This window comes from Notamacropus eugenii, chromosome 1 (genome assembly GCF_028372415.1).
Source record: "Notamacropus eugenii isolate mMacEug1 chromosome 1, mMacEug1.pri_v2, whole genome shotgun sequence".
NCBI classification, from domain to species: Eukaryota; Metazoa; Chordata; class Mammalia; order Diprotodontia; family Macropodidae; genus Notamacropus; species Notamacropus eugenii.
Window position 1 is genome coordinate 602448961 of NC_092872.1, and position 18624 is coordinate 602467584.

General features: G+C 36.2%; 1 protein-coding gene across 5 annotated transcripts in view; it reads right to left on the minus strand.

Moving 5' to 3' along the window:
* Positions 1-18624, minus strand: part of ABHD12 (abhydrolase domain containing 12, lysophospholipase) — a 141677-nt gene that overhangs the window by 55116 nt on the left and 67937 nt on the right. For all 5 annotated transcript variants that reach the window (XM_072634656.1, XM_072634658.1, XM_072634659.1 and 2 more), the window contains exon 3: positions 2572-2677. In XM_072634656.1, coding sequence (XP_072490757.1) covers positions 2572-2677 — 106 coding nt within the window. The remainder of the gene's footprint in view (positions 1-2571; positions 2678-18624) is intronic.

The following is an 18624-nucleotide window of genomic DNA, read 5'->3' on the forward strand; positions in this document are numbered from 1 at the left end:
AAGATGCCCTGCACTAAAGAAAGCATACAGTGATCACAAAACCCCAAAGTGAACTATTCACTGTCCCCTAAATATGCCCTATGCTCTCCACTCTTCATACTTTTGTTCCTAGAATTCTCTACCTACAACAGTCCTTTCTCCAGCTCTTGGCCTGCTACATTTCTACCTAGCCTTTAAAGCACAATTCAAATGTCTCTTCCTTCAAGAAGTCTTCCCTGATCCTCTGTTAGTAATAGCATTCTCCCTTAGACCTCACAGAATACTGTATTTCATATCAAATATACTTGGTCATGTAACACTATATCTTGGTTTCTTTTTTAGTCTTTTCCTCTTAATACACTGTAAGATCTTTAAGGGCAGGGGCTCTCTCTCATCTAAACTTGTATCTTCTCCAGCACATATCAACATACTTTGCACACAGTAGGCACTTAATAAACGCTAACTGAATGAATGCATGTGCACAAACATAAACACACGCTACTGATCCCTGCTGGCTTTATCTATTACCCAAGCTATAACTAAGTCAACACAGAAAATAATACCAACAGTATCCTTACTACAAGTCCCCACCCTACAGTCTAACATCTGAGTGATCACAGGTATGCAACCTGTCTTGTTCTCTGTTCTCATCTGTAAAATAAGGTTGGGCTAGATGATCTAAAGACACCACTAGCTCTGACATTCTTTAATTGATAAAATACAAGCTCAAGAGCTCTCTTTGCTAAGAAAAAAATATCTGAAAATAAATGATAGGGATTCAGCTATTATTCTGGCAACCCCATGCAGCATCAATGCTTGCTTATGATTTCATGTTCTTCTTGGGAACCCTCATTTAATTTAGACAAAAACCATTAACAATTCTGTTTTCCAAAAAAAAGACAAACAATAAGATCACAAAAATCTTAACCATTTCAGGTATTTAAATTCAATTATAACATTTATTAAGTATATATTGTGCATAGAACATCTACACTAGGCTCTTCAAGAAAAGTACAAAGTTTATTAAGACTGACTCCCTGCCCTCACATAGCTAGGGTAACTAGATGGCACTAACCTCTCTCAGCCTCAGTTTCCTCACTGGCAAAATGAGAGGTTTAGATTTAATGTCTAAGATCAGCGATACAACATATATACAAATAATTATAATAAATAATATGTACATTAAGAAGGTACAAGCAAAGTACATATTAGCTCCAAGGAGTGTCTCCCATTAACAACTGGGAGGGGCAGGTCTTCCTGCACTGGTGGTCTTTGAGCTGGGTTAGAAGAGATAGTAGGAATTCATTGGGTACAAAAAAGCAGGAGGACATCCTGGCAGAGAGAATAGTGTGACAAAGATACCCACAGGAAAATACAGAGCTTGTTTGACAATAAGTACCAGAAACTAAGGCAAGAAAAACAAGGGGACATCAGGATGGTGGAAGGCCACGCATGCCAAGCAAAGGAGTCTGAATTTTACTCAGCAGGCAGCAGAAAGTCACTGAAAATTTCTGAGCACATTCATATGACCAGGTCTATGCGTCGGAAATATTTGTCTGTCAGCAGTGTAAAGGATGGATTATGGCAGCAGATATGGGTGACTGGGAAGCAACATCTGCAGAGACAGAGTTAGCTAAACAAACCCTACCCCCAGGGGAGGCGAAGTTGCCCAGCTGAAGCAACAAGGGACCCTGAAGGAAAGGAGGCAGCATGGGACAAGTGAGCCACACCTCTGCTGCTACCTCCCCTCAGACCTAGGTGGAAACAGGCCAGGACCTCTCCTGGAAACTGAGTTATACATGCTGAACTTGGGGCGCCAGTGAGACTTTGAGTTGGAGAGAGGTGTGTGTGTGTGTGTGTGTGTGTGTGTGTGTGTGTGTGTGTGTGTGTATGTGTGTGTGTGTGTTCTTTAGGAATTCAGAGGAAACATTTAGATTCTAATAATGGAGTGCCAGTTTTAATAATATTGGCATTTCTGACTCCTTCAATTTCATTCCACATAGACTGGAAGCATAATTATACTGAGGTCCCAGGTGACTAGTACATCCTTTCAATTCACTGACATCTGTAGATGAGATTTTGTGCAACATTATAATAATTTTAATAAGGACAACCAATGACACTCTGGTCCATTCATGTGCAGGATCAAGGTGGAGGTCCATTATATAGGGCATCCAGGTGATGTAGAAGATCATCACAGGGTCACAGATTTAAAGCTGGAAGGGATCTCAGAGGTCACATGCTGCAACAGCTTCACCTTACTGATGTGCTTATTAGTACCCAACACACAAATAGAACTTTGAAATTTGTCAGGAGCTTTACATGCAACACTGTTTTGGGCTTTACAACAGTGTTCTGTATTTATATATATTGTCTCCATTTTCCAAATGAGAAATTGAGGCCCAGAGAGGTTGTGACTTATTCATGATCACACAGTGAATGAGTGAATGGCATGGTTGGGATTTGAACTCAGGTCCTCTATCTCCAAATCTTTTCACTGCACCACACCATCTCCCAAATCTAATTGAGAGAAAACTCTTACAGAAAAATATTAGCAACTCAAACACTGCAGAAATAGAACCTTTTACTTACCAGACTCCAATAGTTACCCCTTCTTCTGGCTGGAGGTAGTAATTATAGGTGTGATTTAAGCCTTGCTCCTGTGGCTTTTTCAAGTCAATAAAATAGGGAACTCTCACTGTTGGATTAAAGAAAAGATTACATTAGAGTTTAATGGCTGTACACAAATACATACAAGGTGAGACTTTCAAATCATCTTGTTGTTGTGTCCTTTCAGTTGTGTCTGATTCTTTGTGACCCAGTCTGGGGTTTTCTTGGCCAAGATGCAGGAGTGGTTTGCTATTTTCTCTCCCAGCTTATTTTACAGATGAGCAAACCAAGGTAAACAAAGTAACTGGTTCAAGGATACACAGGTAGTGTGTGAGGCAGTTTGATAAACTGTATTAACAACAAAAAGGAAGTATAGTATCATTAATAACTATATTAATGCCTGTATCCTGTTGAGAAACAAGAGAATTGTTATTTAAGATTGTACTTTGTTCTCTAAATAATATTTTGGAGGGGTTTTTAATATATTTAACAGAATTATGTGAAACATCAATGACATTACTTTTTATTAACTACTTTTAAGAAGATAATGATTCACTACTGCTGTGTCTATATTGTCTGAAAATTTGCTAATGTGATGGCATACTTCTAAATTACTTTTTAGGCACAACTCAAACATCATTGTTTTAGCCCATGTTAATATGTTTTCTCAAATATTTACAAATGAGGCAACTGAAACTCAGAAATGTGAAACGAATTGTCTAAAGGCACACAGGTAGTTGTGGAAGAGGCAAGGTTTGAGTTCAGCCCTCATGACACTGTGCCACACATTCTCTGACTACATCTCCAACCCTGACCTCTCTCCTGAGCTCCAAGGCCTATAACTGCCCTACAGGAACCTCTCTACCCAAATACCCTATGGGCACTGCAATGGCAACATATCTAAAACCAAGCAAGTCATATTTTCCCTATATTTGTTCTTCCTGTTTTCATTATTTCCATTCATGGCACCACTATTCACATCAGTAACTGAACAGTCAGTAACTGAAACTTTGGTTTCATCTTTGATATTTTTCTCTTTCTGACCTATCATGGTTAATTAGTAACTAAAACTGTTGATTGCTCCATTGCCAACAGAGGAAAAAAAACTATCACTTGAAATCTAACAGTCATAAATATGGAATTTTATAACAAACCTATACAATGTAGGAATTTTATTTTTAAGTAAAATCTAATCAATTTTTCTCTTTTTCTTAAGATTTAGAGATAGAGTGGAGCCAAGATGGCAGAGTAGAAAGACATACACATACTAGCTCTTCCCAGACAGCCCATAAAAATACCTGTAAAGAAAGACTCTCAACAAATTCTAGAGCAGCAGAAGTGGAGAACAACAGAGTGGAGGAAATTTCCAGCCCAGGGTGACCTGAAAGGCCGATGGGAAACGTCTGTCGCACTGGAAACAAAGTGGAGCCCAGCCTTGGCTGTGCAGCATGGCAGCGGCCTGAGAGGCCACGTCAGGGAGGTGGCAGCAGTTTTCACAGCAGCCCCTACAGCAGTCCGCATCCACTGTTGGATTATAAAACCCCTGGGGGCACTGAGCAGCTGATTCTTACCTCAGCCCTGTGTAAAGGCCCTGCAGCAGCTGATTTTTATCTCACATTGAATGGCAGCCCTGCCCCTGCAGCTTATCTGAATCTCAGTACCCAGTGGTGGCTTGGCAGAACTGGAGGCAAGGTGGCTGTGAAGAGGAAACTCTACTAAGATTCTGGGCACAAAAATCTCTACAAGCTTGACTGTGCCACCTTGGAGGAACTAAGATATTACAGATCCCCAGAGTATACCCTACTCTTGACAAAGGACCCAAAAGTCAAGTAACTGGTTGGAAAAATGCCCAAAAAAGGGAAAAAAATAAGACTATACAAGGTTACTTTCTTGGTGAACAGATATCTTCTCCCATCATTTTGGATGAGAAAGAACAATGCTTACCATCAGGGAAAGACATAAAAGTCAAGGCTTCTGTATCCCAAACATCCAAAATAAATATTCAATGGGCTCAGGCCATGGAAGAGTTCAAAAAGGATTTTGAAAATCAAGTACGAGAGGTGGAGGAAAAACTGGGAAGAGAAATGAGAGAGATGCAAAAAAATAATGAAAAGCGGATTAACAACTTGCTAGAGGAGACCCAAAAAAATGCTGAAGAAAATAACACCTTGAAAAATAGGCTAACTCAATTGGTAAAAGAGGTTCAAAAAGCCAGTGAGGAGAAGAATGCTTTAAAAAGCAGAATTAGCCAAATGGAAAAGGAGGTTCAAAAGCTCACTGAAGAAAATAGTTCTTTCAAAATTAGAATGGAACAGATGGAGGCTAATGACTTTATGAGAAACCAAGAAAGCACAAAACAAAACCAAAAGAATAAAAAAATGGAAGATAATGTGAAATATCTCATTGGAAAAACAGCTAACCTGGAAAACAGATCCAAGAGAGACAATTTAAAAATTATGGGACTCCCTGAAAGCCATGACCAAAAACAAGAGCCTCGACATCACCTTTCATGAAATTATCAAGGAAATCTGCCTTGATATTCTAGAACCAGGGGGCAAAATAAATATTGAAAGAATCCACTGATCACCTCCTAAAAGAGATCCAAAAAGAGAAACTCCTAGGAACATTATAGTCAAATTCCAGAGTTCCCAAGTCAAGGAGAAAATATTGCAAGCAGCTAGAAAGAAACAATTTGAGCAATCTGGATAACACAGGATCTGGCAGCTTCTACATTAAGGGATTGCAGGGCTTGGAATATGATATTCCAGAAGTCAAAGGAACTAGGATTAAAATCAAGAATCACCTACCCAGCAAAACTGAGTATAATACTTCAGGGGAAAAAATGGTTTTTCAATGAAATAGAGGACTTTCAAGCATTCTTGATGAAAAGACCAAAGCTGAAAAGAAAATCTGACTTTCAAACACAAGAATCAAGAGAAGAATGAAAAGGTAAACAGGAAAGAGAAATCATAAGGACCTTACTAAAGTTAAACTATTTACAATCCTACATGGAAAAACAATATTTGTAACTCTTGAAACTTTTCAGTATCTGTATAGTTGGTGGGATCACACACACACATACACACACACACACAGCACAGAGTGAATTGAATAGGATGGGATCATATCTTAAAAAAATGAAATTAAGGGGTGAGAGATAAATATATTGGGAGGAGAAAGGGAGAAATGGAATGGGGCAAATCATCTCCCATAAAAGAGGCAAGCAAAAGACTTTTCAGTGGAGGAAAAAAGAGGGGAAGTGAGAGAGAAAACATGAAGCTTACTCTCATCATATCTGACTCAAGGAAGTAATAAAATGCACACTCATTTTGGTATGAAAACCTATCTTACAATACAGGAAAGTGGAGGAGAAGGGGATCAGTAGGGTGGGGGGATGATAGAAGGGAGGGCAACGGGAGGAGGGAGCAATTAGAAGTCAACACTCTTGGGGAGGGACAAGGTCAAAAGAGAGAATAGAAGCAATGGGGGGCAGGATAGGATGGAGGGAAATATAGTCATACTTGTACAACATGACTATTATGGAAGTCATTTGCAAAACTACACAGATATGACTTATACTGAATTGTTTGCCTTCCCAATGGGGATGGGTGGGGAAGGAGGAAGGAAGAGAAACTGGAACTCAAAATTTGGGGAACAACTGTTGAGTATTGTTCTTGCATACAACTGGGAAATAAGAAATACAAGTAATGGGGTATAGAAACTTATCTTGCCCTGCAGGACAAAAGAGAAGATGTGGATGAGGGAAGGGAGGGATGTTAGAAGGGAGGACAGATTGGTGATAGGGGTAATTAGAATGCTTGGAGTTTTGGGATGGGGGAGGGGAGAGATGGGGAGAAAATTTGGAACTCAAAATTTTGTGGAAATGAATGTTGAAAAACTTAAATAAAAAAAAAAAAGATTTAGAGCTAGAAGGGACCTTAGAAATTATTTTATTTCCTCATTTTACAGAGGGAGAAATTGAGGCTTAGAGGTAATGATTTGTCCAAGGCTGCCTAAGTATCAGAGCCAAGATTCAAACTCAAATCCAGTTTTACCCGACCATTGCATGCAGGTTGAATTTCTTACCCTAAGGACATCAGAGGATCCTGTATCAGGGCCAGCTGTACCCTGAAAGTGAGTATTCAGGGGAAGAAGACAAAGTCCTCTGTCTGAGGATTTTTCTAGACTGCAAGTTCAACATAAGTCAACAGTGCATGCAAGAAAAGGGAGGAGAAAAGCAAATAAGATCTTTGTTTGTATTGAGAAAGGAATGGCATCCAGAGCAAGCAAGAAGATGGTATCACTGCCCTTGGTCCAGCCCTATAGACAATGGCCACAGTGCAGTGTTCAGTTCTGGGCATGTTTTTGGAAAAAGCATAAACAAAGTGAAGTGTGTCTAGAAACAGATAACTAGGACGGTGGGGAGCCTTGAGAGGAGCCTATGTATGGGAAAAGTCAGCTAATGGAAGTGGGGATTTTTAGCCTGGAAAAAGAGAAGACTAAAGGGACATAACAGCTTTCTGCAAATATCTGAAGAGCTGTGAGGCCTGATTCAACCCAGAGAGCAACAGTCAGAATGATGTGTAGAAGGTTCTGTTAGAACTGTCCAAAAGTAGAAAAGATAAGCAGATCCATGAAGTGCTGGGCTTCCCCTATTAAGGAGAAGTCGAATGATTTCTTTGTCTGTGATATCATGAAGAAAATCCTATTCAGCCCAGGAGGTTCTTCTTAATTCAGATTCTATGACCTCAGATCCAGTACTCTTTTCACTAACAGAAAAAATTAATTTTGCAAGAAAAAGAGCAGATTCAAGTAAGTATTTCTAAATTTCTAAAAAATAATTTCCATTTCAGGTATTTTATACATACTAACATGGTATACTTGTAACAAGTTTACATTAGAACTTGTAAGTCACACTTAAGCTAGGACAGATGTGTCTACAGAACAGTCATGTTAATTTGGTTGTTAACGTACCCAGATAAAAGTAAGCTATATCTAACACACTGTTAAAAGTCTGAAGCAATTACAGTAAAAGGAACAAAAAGATTGGTTTAATTGACTGTGATGGGAATTTTAAAAAATGAACCATATCTCCTGGAAACTCATTAGATATACTCTAAAATGTTTCATGAGAGGCTAAACTCTTAATTGCCTCTGAAGAGATTTCAATAGGGCAATCTGAATGATGGATAGTTTGGGGAGAAGATCATTTATAGGATTCCTACAAGATTTCTTTCTGAGAAGAGGATTTAAAAAAATAAAAGACAAGCACGTTGTCATGGCATCCCAAGAATACGGATACTGAATTTTTTTGACTCTCCTGTAGTTTTCATGTACGCCAATTTGTTTACATTGACTCTTAAGCAGAGATTTTTAAAGTTATCCCCAGATGAACCAAAGATAAAATTTTGAGAAGTCATGACAATAATGATACTAACAGTTAACATGAATATAATGCTTGCTACCAGGCACTATACTAAGCATTTTACTAATATTATCTCATTTGATCTCACAACAACCTTGAGAGGTAGGTGCTATTATTGTCCCCATTTTACACATAAGGAAACAAAGGAAAACAGAGGTTAAGTGACTGGCCCAGCTTCATAGAGTTAGTGTCTGAAGCTGGACTTGAATTCAGGTCTTCCTGACTCCAAATAATCCTCATCCTTTAAGAAGCTTGTAAATTTATCATAGAGATGACCCAACATAAAATAAATGAGATTTTTTTCCAAATAAGTGAAAAGAAGAGACAAGCATAGAAAAACGTTGAGCTTCTTCCAACATCCAACAAAATGTAAAGATACAAAAGTTGAAAGCAGTTAATGATGAAAGGCTGGGTGCAGACAGGCATAACTAATATATTGTTGTTCAAACTGTGAATTTGCCCAACCATTCTGAGAAGCAATTTCTTATTATGTTAAAAAAAAAAAAAGTGATTACAATGTAACCTTCAGACTCAAAGAGACCACTGCTAGATAGGAAACCTAGTCAACCAACCAACCAATCAATCACAAAGCTTTTATTGAGCACGTAGTACTTCTCAGGCATGGTGCTATGCACTGGGATACAAGAAAGGCAAAATCAATTCCTACCTTTAAGGGATTCACCAAGTAGGCCAAAATTAATAATAATTAATTACAACACTTTTAGTGGCAGCAAAAAAGTAGAAACAAAGTAGTTACTCATTAGTTGGGGAATGGCTAAACAAACTTTGCTGCTTGAACATAATACATCACGGTACTTAAGAAATGCTGAATATGAAAAATTCAGAAAAGCATGGGAAGATTTATGTGAACTTATGCAAAATGGAGTAAGCAAGATGAGGAAAACAATATAAACAATGACAACAATGTGGATGAAAAGAATAATAAAAACAAAACTGAACACAATGTAATTATGTGACAATTAACTTCCCCATCTTCTTTGTAGAAGAGAATGTGAGTACGGAAAACTGCATATAAAATGTCAGACTTTTGATGTACTGCTTAGTTCTGCTGAAATTCTTTTTCTTCTACCTTTTTTATTCTGCACTGAAGGGATGACCCTCTGGGAGGGGAATAAGGAGGGCTACATTGGAAAATGTAAGTGATGTAAGAATATCATGAAAAAAAATTTTAAGTTGAAAGTTGGATACCAAGCTTGACTTTGGAGAAGAATTAAAAAAAAAATTCAGCCTCTTCCCTTCCTTGCAGACTAGATGGAGAGGGCTGGGAGTAGTAGCACACTGAACATATTGTCAGACACCTATTGCTCTGTTCTCAGAAATTCTTTTCTCCTTCTTTTATAATGGTCTGCTAAGTAGAAGAGGGGTATATTCAGAAATAAATAACAATAAAAGGAATTAAAAAGGTAGAAAAATTATATCTCAATATAACTGCTGAAGAGGATCAAAGTGTTTTGAGTTCAGATATGAGACACATTAGGAGAGAAAGAACTTTGTGGCCTTTTTTCTTCATAAGAATTTTTTGATCACAAGGAGTTAAATTTAAAATTGATTTTTCCAATCAAATTTCTTTGGATAATTTTTTTATTTTTAGTTTTCAACATTCATGTCCATAAGATTTTGAGTTTTAAATTTTCTCCCCCTCTCTGTTCTACCAAGATGGCACGCAATCTGATATAGGCTCTACTTACACATTCATATTAAACATATTTTCACATTAGTCAGGATGTAAAGAAGAACTGGAATTAATGGAAGGAACCACGAGAAAGAAGAAAAAAGACAACAAAAGAAAAGAACAGCAAATAACATATTTCTATCTGCATTCAGGTTCCAAAGTTCTTTCTCAGGATGTGGATAGTATTTTCTATCATGAGACTTTTAGAGTTGTCTTAGATCACTGCATTGCTGAGAAGAGCTAAGTCTATCAAGGTCATTCATCACACAATCTGGCTGTCATTGTATACAATATTCTCCTGGTTTTGCTCACTTCACTGTATCAGTTCATATAAGTCCAGGTTTTTCTGAAGTCTGCCAGCTCATCAACTTATAGCACAATAATATTCCATTACATTCATGGACTATAACCATTCCCCAATTAATGGGCATCCTCTCAATTTCCAATTCTTTGCCACCGAAAAAAGAGCTGTTATAAATGTTTTTGTACACATAGGGTCATTTTCTTGTTTTTATGATTTCTTTGGGATACAGACCTAGAAGTGGTATTACTGGGTCAAAGGGTATACACAATTTTATAGCCCTTTAGGCATAGTTCCAAATTGTTCTCCAGAATTGTTGGATCAGTTCACAACTCCACCAACAATGCGTTAGTGCTCCAATTTTCCCACATCTTCTCCAACATTATCATTTTCCTGTTTTGTCATGTTAGTCAATTTGATACGTGTGATGTGGTACATTGGGAGCTGCTTTGACTTGCTTCTCTCTAATCAATAATGATTTAGAGCATTTTTTCTTATGACCATAGACAGTTCTAATTTCTTCCTCTGAAAACTGCTTATTCATATCCTTTGACCATTTATCAATTGTGAAATGACTTGCGTTCTTGTACATTTGACTCAGTTCTCTATGTATTTTAGAAATGAGGACTTTATCAGAGATATTGGCTGTAAAAAGTGTTTCCCAACTTCATGTTTCCCTTCTAATCTTGGTTGCCTTGGCTCTATTTGTGCAAAAACTTCTCAATTTAATGTAATCAAAATCATCCATTTAGTATTTCATACTGTTCTCTATCTCGTTGGGTCATAAATTCTTCCCTTTTCCATAGATCTGACAGGTAAACTATTGCTTGCTCTCCTCATTTGCCTACAGTATCAGTCTTTATATCTAAATCATGTACCCATTTTGACTTTATTTTGGTAAAGGGCATAAGATGCCTAGTTTCTACCATACTATTTTCCAGTTTTCCCAGCAGTTTTTGTTAAATAGTAAATTTTTATCCCAGAAGCTTTGGATTTATCAAATAATACATTACCGTGGTCACTGACTGTTGTGTCTTGCATACCTAATATATTCTACTGATCTACCACTCTATTTCTTAGCCATTACCAAGTAGTTTTGATGACTGCTGCTTTATAATAGAATTTAAGATCTGGTACAGCTCCAATCAAATTTCTTAAGTATCCAAAATACAATACAAGCTATACAATTTAATAATCATGCACACTAAGGCTCTTAATAAGTAATAGCTGATGCATGCTCAAATTATCCTAAATACTATATTGAAAAAGAATTGGTCAAAAAAAAGGTGACTAGCATTTTGAGATTCTAAAGCAGAGTCAGAAGGCATCAATATAATCAAAGAAAAAAAGTTGAATTAAAATTTTTGTAAACATATTGAAACTGCTTAATAAGATTATCCTTTAAAGGATTAATTTTATGAGGTTTAACAAATTAATCCAAATAAATCTTTCTAGCCAAGTTACTTTTAAGTTTTAGTTCCTATTTGGAGGATCTTTGATTTTGGAATAGATCCAATCACTGTATCATGAAGATCTACAAAGAAAAATTACTGTAAAGGAAAAGGACCAAAGCACAAGAAAAGCAATTCATTAAACCTATTTAACAGCTTCTAGTTGGAATAGAAGGGAGAGAGATGAGCCAGAATGACTCAAAGTTTGGCAGCAGAAAATCCAAGGGATAGAGACAGAGGAACCTATTAAAGAGAGAGAAAGAGAGAGAGAGAGAGAGAGAAACTGATTAACCCTAAAGCTGGCAGTTGTAATTACTTATGCCTATATTGATTATTGAGATAAAACATCATAGGATTATAGATTAAGATTTCGAAGAGATCTTAGAGATCATGTATTAAACAGATTTTGATTTTCAGAGTGAGAATGTGAGGTATTATGTATGAAATAAATTGCTTCTTCCTATCAAAGAAATGCAATAAAAGCTTTCCTAATAAAATAGGAGTGAAAGCAAGATGCCCACTTTCTCCATTATTATTTGACATAGTTCTAGAAATGCTAGCAACAGCAATAAAACAAGAGAAGGAAATTAAAAGAATAAAGAAAGGCAAAGAATAGATACATCTATTTGCTGATGACATGATGGTGCACTTGAAAAATCCTAGGAAATCAGCAAAGACACTGAGACAATAGCTTCAGGAAAATTACAGGCTACAAAAATAAACCGTCAAAAAATCAATAGCACTTTTATATGAACGAAATCCAAGAAGCAAAAACAGAAAGAGAAATCCAATTCCAAATAACTACAAAACATATAAAATATCTGGGGATCAAACTATCAAAGCACGCAAAAGACTTGTACAGAATCAATTACAAAGTACAAAGAAATAAAGAACTTAAATAGCTGGAGGAATATTCTGTGCACCTGGCAAAGCTGCACTAATATAATAAAAATATCAATATTTCCAAAATTAATTTATACTTTTGATGCTATACCAATCAAATTACCAAAAGGTTATTTTACAGAACTTCAAAAAATAATTACAAAATTCATTTTTTAAAAAATCAAGAATATAAAGGGAAATAATGAAAAGAGCTAGGGATGAAAGATGAATGACACTTCCAGAACTCAAATTATATTGTTTGTTGCTCTTGTTGTTTTAGTTTGGTTTTTCAGAGGGAGCTAATTGGGGTTAAGTGACTTGCCTAGAATCACATAGCTAGTAAGCGTCTGAAGCCGGATTTTAAAATCAGGTCCTCCTGACTCTAGAGCAGACGATCTATCCACGCACACAGAGCTGCCCCTAAAGCAGCAGTTATCAAAACCATCTGGTACTGGTTAAAAAATAGAGAGGAACAAAAATTAATGGAACAGAATAGACAAAGGAGAATCAGAAAAAAATAGGACTCCATAACTCAGTGTTTGATAAAGCAGAAAATATAAATAACCCTTGGGGGAAAAAACTCTTTATTTGTTAAAAACTGCTTGGAAAACTGAAAAGTAGTATGGCAGAAATTAGGCTTAGACTAACATTTCCATACTGTATTCTAAATGGATTCATAATATTAATTTTAATGATCAGATAATAAAAACATTTTAAGAGAATTAGATCTTTAGTAGAGCTTTTACACCTATGGGTAGGAGATGTATTATTAATTAAATAAGAGGTACAATTATAAAAGATAAAACTGATGGCTTGAATTGTATGAAACTGAAAAGCTTTTTCACTGACAAAATTAATGCACCTAGGATTAGAAGGAAATATGTTGAATGGTGAAAAAAAAATTCTCTTATAAGGGTCTGGTATCCAAGATACATAAATAACTAACATATAGAACTAATAGCCATTTCCCAAAAGGTAAATGGTTAAAGGTTATGAACAAATAGTTCTCAAAAGAAAAGCTACAAAGTATTTACAACACAAAAGAATGTTTCAAATCACTAATAAGAGAAAATGCAAATCAAAATAACACTGAGGTTTTATCTCACACCCTGAAAATTGGAAAAGATGACAAAAATGTAATAAAGGGTGACATAAGTAAATTGAGGGCGCATGAAAAAATATACCTATCAGATCTATTGATAAGGGAAGAATTTATGACCAAACAAGAGATAGGATAATGGGAAGTAAAATGGATAGTTTTGATTATATGAAATTAAAAGCTTTTGCACAAACAAAACTAATTTAGCCAAAACTGAAAGGCTAATGGGAAACTAGGGAAAAAATTTCAACAAGTTTCTCTGATAAAGAGAAATATATAGGAAACTAGCCAAATTTATATTTTAAAAAAGCCATTGCCCAGGTGATAAATAGTCAAAGGATATGAACAGGCAATTTCAAAATAATAAAAATCAAAGCTATTAATAGTCATATAAAAAATGCTCTAAATGACTCTCAATGATATCTCAAGAAATCACCTCCTATCTATCAGACTGGCTAACAGGGAAGAAAAGGAAAATGATAAAAGCTGGAGGAGGTGCAGAAAAATTGGGACACTGATGCATTGTTGATGGAGTTGTGAACTAGTCTTACCATTCTGGAGAACAATTTGTAACTGCCCCCAAAGAGCTATAAACAGTACATACCCTTTTGCCCAAATATATCACTACTAGATCTATATCTCAAAAAGAGCAAGGGAAAGGGAAAAGGACCTATTTGTACAAAAATATTTATAGCAGCTTTTTTTGTGGTGGCAAAGAATTAAAAATTGAGGGGATGCCCATCAACTGGGGAATGGCTGAACAAGTCGTAGCATATGACTATGATGGGATAATATTGAGCTACAAATATTGACAAGCAGGATGATTTCAGAAAAACCTGGGAAGAATTACATCAACTGATACAAAGTGAAATGAACAGAACCAGGAGAACATTGTACCGTGGGCAACATTTTGTGATGATGAACTGTGAATGACTTAGCTATTCTGATCAGTACAATGATCCAACACAATTCTAAAGGACCCATGAAGAAAAATACTATTCTCTGGATAGAGAAGTGATGAACACTGAGTGCAGATTGAATCAAACACTGTCTTTACATTTTATATTTCTTGTCAGTTTTTTAAACAATATAGCTGAATACAGATTGAAGCATACTTCTCCTCCTTTATTTTTCTTGGGGTTGTTTTTTTAATCTACGTTTTCTTTTGCAACACGACGAATACAGAAATTTTTTTCATTACTTCACATGTATAATCAATGTCAAATTGCTTGCCTTCTCAAGGAAGGAAGAGGGATGGAAAGTGGACAAGAATTTGGAACTCAAAATTTTTTAAAATGATTGTTAAAAATTTTTTTACATGTAATTGGGAAACAATGAAACAAAATATATTTAATATGTTATTTATCATACAGGACAGCTCTCTGGAAGAGGAGGGGGAGGGATACTAGGGATAACTATGATGATGTAATAAACAAGATATCAGTAAAAACACAAACAAAATAAAATACTTCAAAAGTGATGCGTAAAAAGCCATTTTCTACCAAAAAAACGATAATTATATTTTTAATTTCTGTTACTAAGAGTTCTCTAAAGGAGTTTCCACTATTTCTTTATTTTAAAATATGATTGAAAATTTTTCTCTCTTCTAGCAATAGATTTGCTGTTGTAGAAATATATACAATTGATGAAAGGTTAGTAGATAACGACCCCTGTTAATAGCTGAGAAAATTGGGAAGCAAAGGACTGAACAACTTGCCCAAATTGTACAGTAGTAAGCTTCATAGAGATTGAAGCTCAGGTCCTCTTTCACAAATCAAGAAGTCTTTTTTTTTACCTCACCAAGTTGCCTTTCAAAATAAATTTAGGGTATAAAGAATAAAAAATCTAGGGAATAAAAAATTAGAGCGGCAGAATCTCTCTTCTTCCTTTGTACAAAAATGTTTCATTATAAATTTAATACTGAATAAATACAACTAATGATACTTGCTTTGCATTTACATTTTAATTAATATTTTCCATGAAATACTATTACTTTTTAGTCATTGCCTCTTAGTCTCAATCATAACTTTTTGTCTATTAATTTTCATTTACTTTTCCTCTTACTTGGTAGTTATAGGTATGTACTCTATTCTAGTTCCACATTTTTTACTTTGCATCATTTCATAAAGCGCTTTTCTGAATTCTATACATTTGTCCTACTTTTCTCATTCTTCGTTGTATTATATCTACCTATACTAACATACTGCAATTTAACTACTTCTCTACTATTGCTTCTAGTTTTTTGTGATTACAAATAATGTTAATAAAGGCTTAGAACAAAGAGTATTTTGGGGGGGGGGTAGGGGGAGGAAATCAGTATTAAGTGACCAGGCTAGTCAATGTCTGAGGTTGGATCTGAACTCATCGTCTCTTGACTATAGGACCAGTGTTCTATCCACTGTGCCACCTAACTGCTGCTTAACAGACAGTCTTTTGTGCATATCAGTGTTTTTGATAAATCAGAGTATACTCCCAATAACGGAATTATTGAGTCAAAAGTCAGGATTTCTGTTACTTTTATTGCAAACTGCCTTATCAATTCTCCTGTAAAATACAACATGCAATGAGAGTACCTGGCTCTCCACAACTACCTTTATTGCTAGATTTCTGTAAATTTGATGGATTTGGTGGCATCACAAATTATTTATTATTAGGTAGGTGGACCATCTTTCTAAGTAGTTATTAAAAATTTTTGTTTCCTTTACACTAAATGTTCATATCCTCTGACCATTTATCTTGTAGTAGTCTTTTGACTTCTGAGTTCTAACCTTGACCTTTCCCTGAAAAAAAAATCTTACTAAATTAATCTCAGAAGTAAGACATGACAGCAAAAGTAAAAGGGCATTAGATCTGAAGTGAGAAGATTTTTTCATGAATCTCAGTCCTATAATTAACAACTTGTATGACCTGGGGTAAATCATTTCTCTAAAAATGATAGTGTTGGCCTAGATCAATTCTTAACTTGGTGGTCTGTACACTTACTTTTTACTATTTGACAACTAGTTCAGTATAGGATTCCACTAAAAAAATGAGGCTGTCCTCTCAGCTTTTAATGACTGAATAAAAGATGGACTGGAGTGGGGAGAGATTGACCCACCAGTTGACCCATCAGAAGGCTAGTGGAATAATGCAGGCATGAGGTGATATGGGCCTGTACAAGATTGGTGGCAGTGTTAGAGGAGAGATGAGGACATATTTGGAAGCTGTAACAAAGGTGAAATCAACAGACCTTGGCAAAAGCGTGGATATAGGGATTAAGAGACAGTTAGGAGTTGAGGATGGCCTTATTTTTTTCTATAAAATATAAGACAATGTTCTCAGCTGAGGGGGAGGGGAAGGGAGGAGAGCCATGAGTTTTGAAGAGGGATGAAAAGATCTGGAAGAACCATTGTGGAAAGTGGGATAGTGAGCTAATAAGGAAGTATGTATAGGAGGATTGCCTAGCAGCAGTGAGGGCTCAGGTGAGGTTATATAACATAAATTTTTAGTGCCTCTACATAGAACAGTTGGATGATTTTCATTCAGCAGCACATGTGTGGGAGCAAAGATAACAAATGACAAAAATGATTCCAGGATAAAGCCTGGCTAGGCATAATGAGTGATATGATAAGGGGACTAGGGAATTCAGGAAAGGATAGTGCAGAACTGAATAGATTAGATCCTTAGAGAAATCCCCAGTTTCCTTCAAGTCTTAGCTTCAGCATCTTCTTCTACATGAGACCTTTCCTAATCTCCAGTTGTTAGTTCTTCCTTCCAAAAAAATTACCTTGTTTTTATTTTGTATGGACTGAAATGTTAATATGTTTCTCCCTCCCCCCAATAGAATGTAAACTTCTTGAGGGCAGGGACTATTTTATTTTTACATGTGAAACTGCCAAAGAACAAAAGGGAGGCCAATTTGGTAGAAAGAATCATGTAAATCAGTCAGCAACAATTCATTAAGCACCTTCTGTATGTAGGCACTATATTAGCTGCTAGCTATTACCAAGACAAAAATCAAACAGTCCATCACTTCAACGGGCTTATATTTTATTGAAAGGAAAACATGTACACATAAGTGCATACAAAATACACATATACTAAATACAAAATCATTTAGAGGCAGGAGGTTAGTAAAGGTTACATGAAGAAGCTGATAACTTAAGCTAAGTATTGAAAGGAGTTAGGAATTCTAAGAAGTGGGATTATATTCCATGCATGGTGAACAGCTTGTACAAAAAGTATGGAGAGGAGAGATGGAGTGTGGTGCATGTAGAATGGCAAGCAATAAAGTTTGGCTAGAAAGGTAGACTGGAACCAGGTTGTAAAGGCCTTCCAATGTCAAACTGAGTAGTTTCTACCTTAATCTAAGGGTAACAGGGAGCCACAAACGATTCTTGAGCTAGAGAGGGACATGATCAGACTTGTGTTTTGGGAGAATTATTTTGGCAGCTGTGTGGTAGACAGAACAATCAGAGGACTCTTGTAATAGTCTAAGCAAGAGGTGACAAAGGTGTATCTTTTCTTGTCTCTCTCAGCTTAGTTTGTTCATCTCTAAAATGAAGGACCTGGATTTGATGACTTTTCAGGTCCCTTTCCTCTTTAAATCTACAAAGTGGCAGTCAATTCTAAGGGACTGTTAGGATTATACAAACTGATAGCCACAAACAGTAGGGAACAGATTTCATAATGCCTAATATGGGAAATAGGTGATTTCTGCAATGAAAAGCCAATAAAATGTAGTGTTTTCTTTCTCTTACCCATTGTACTTTACCTGTGAATACAGTTATTGCCAATCCCAACAGGCCACAGGACAAATGCATACTGTTACTTCTGAAGTCAAGTGGGGCATGCTGGAGAGCTGCCAGCCCAGCCCAATTGAGATAAGTATGGGAATTGAGGGTTAGGGTCAAAGGTAGGTATTCTAACACAAACTACATGGTTAACTCAAGAATTTCTCGAACCATGGCCAAGGAAATAAAACCTCTATATCAGGGGGGAATAAACACATAGTTTAAATGATAAACCTCTTACATGTGATTTTTAAGAGAGATTTCAGCCTCAAATAGAACTCAAACTTGTTTATTTTACAACCCAAGTACAAAAAAGTGCTTCTCATGTTTGGAGGGCCCTGCCAATGGACTGTAAATGGGCAATCCCTTAGAACATAACCTGGACAAGACAAAACAGCTGTAGCCACAGAAA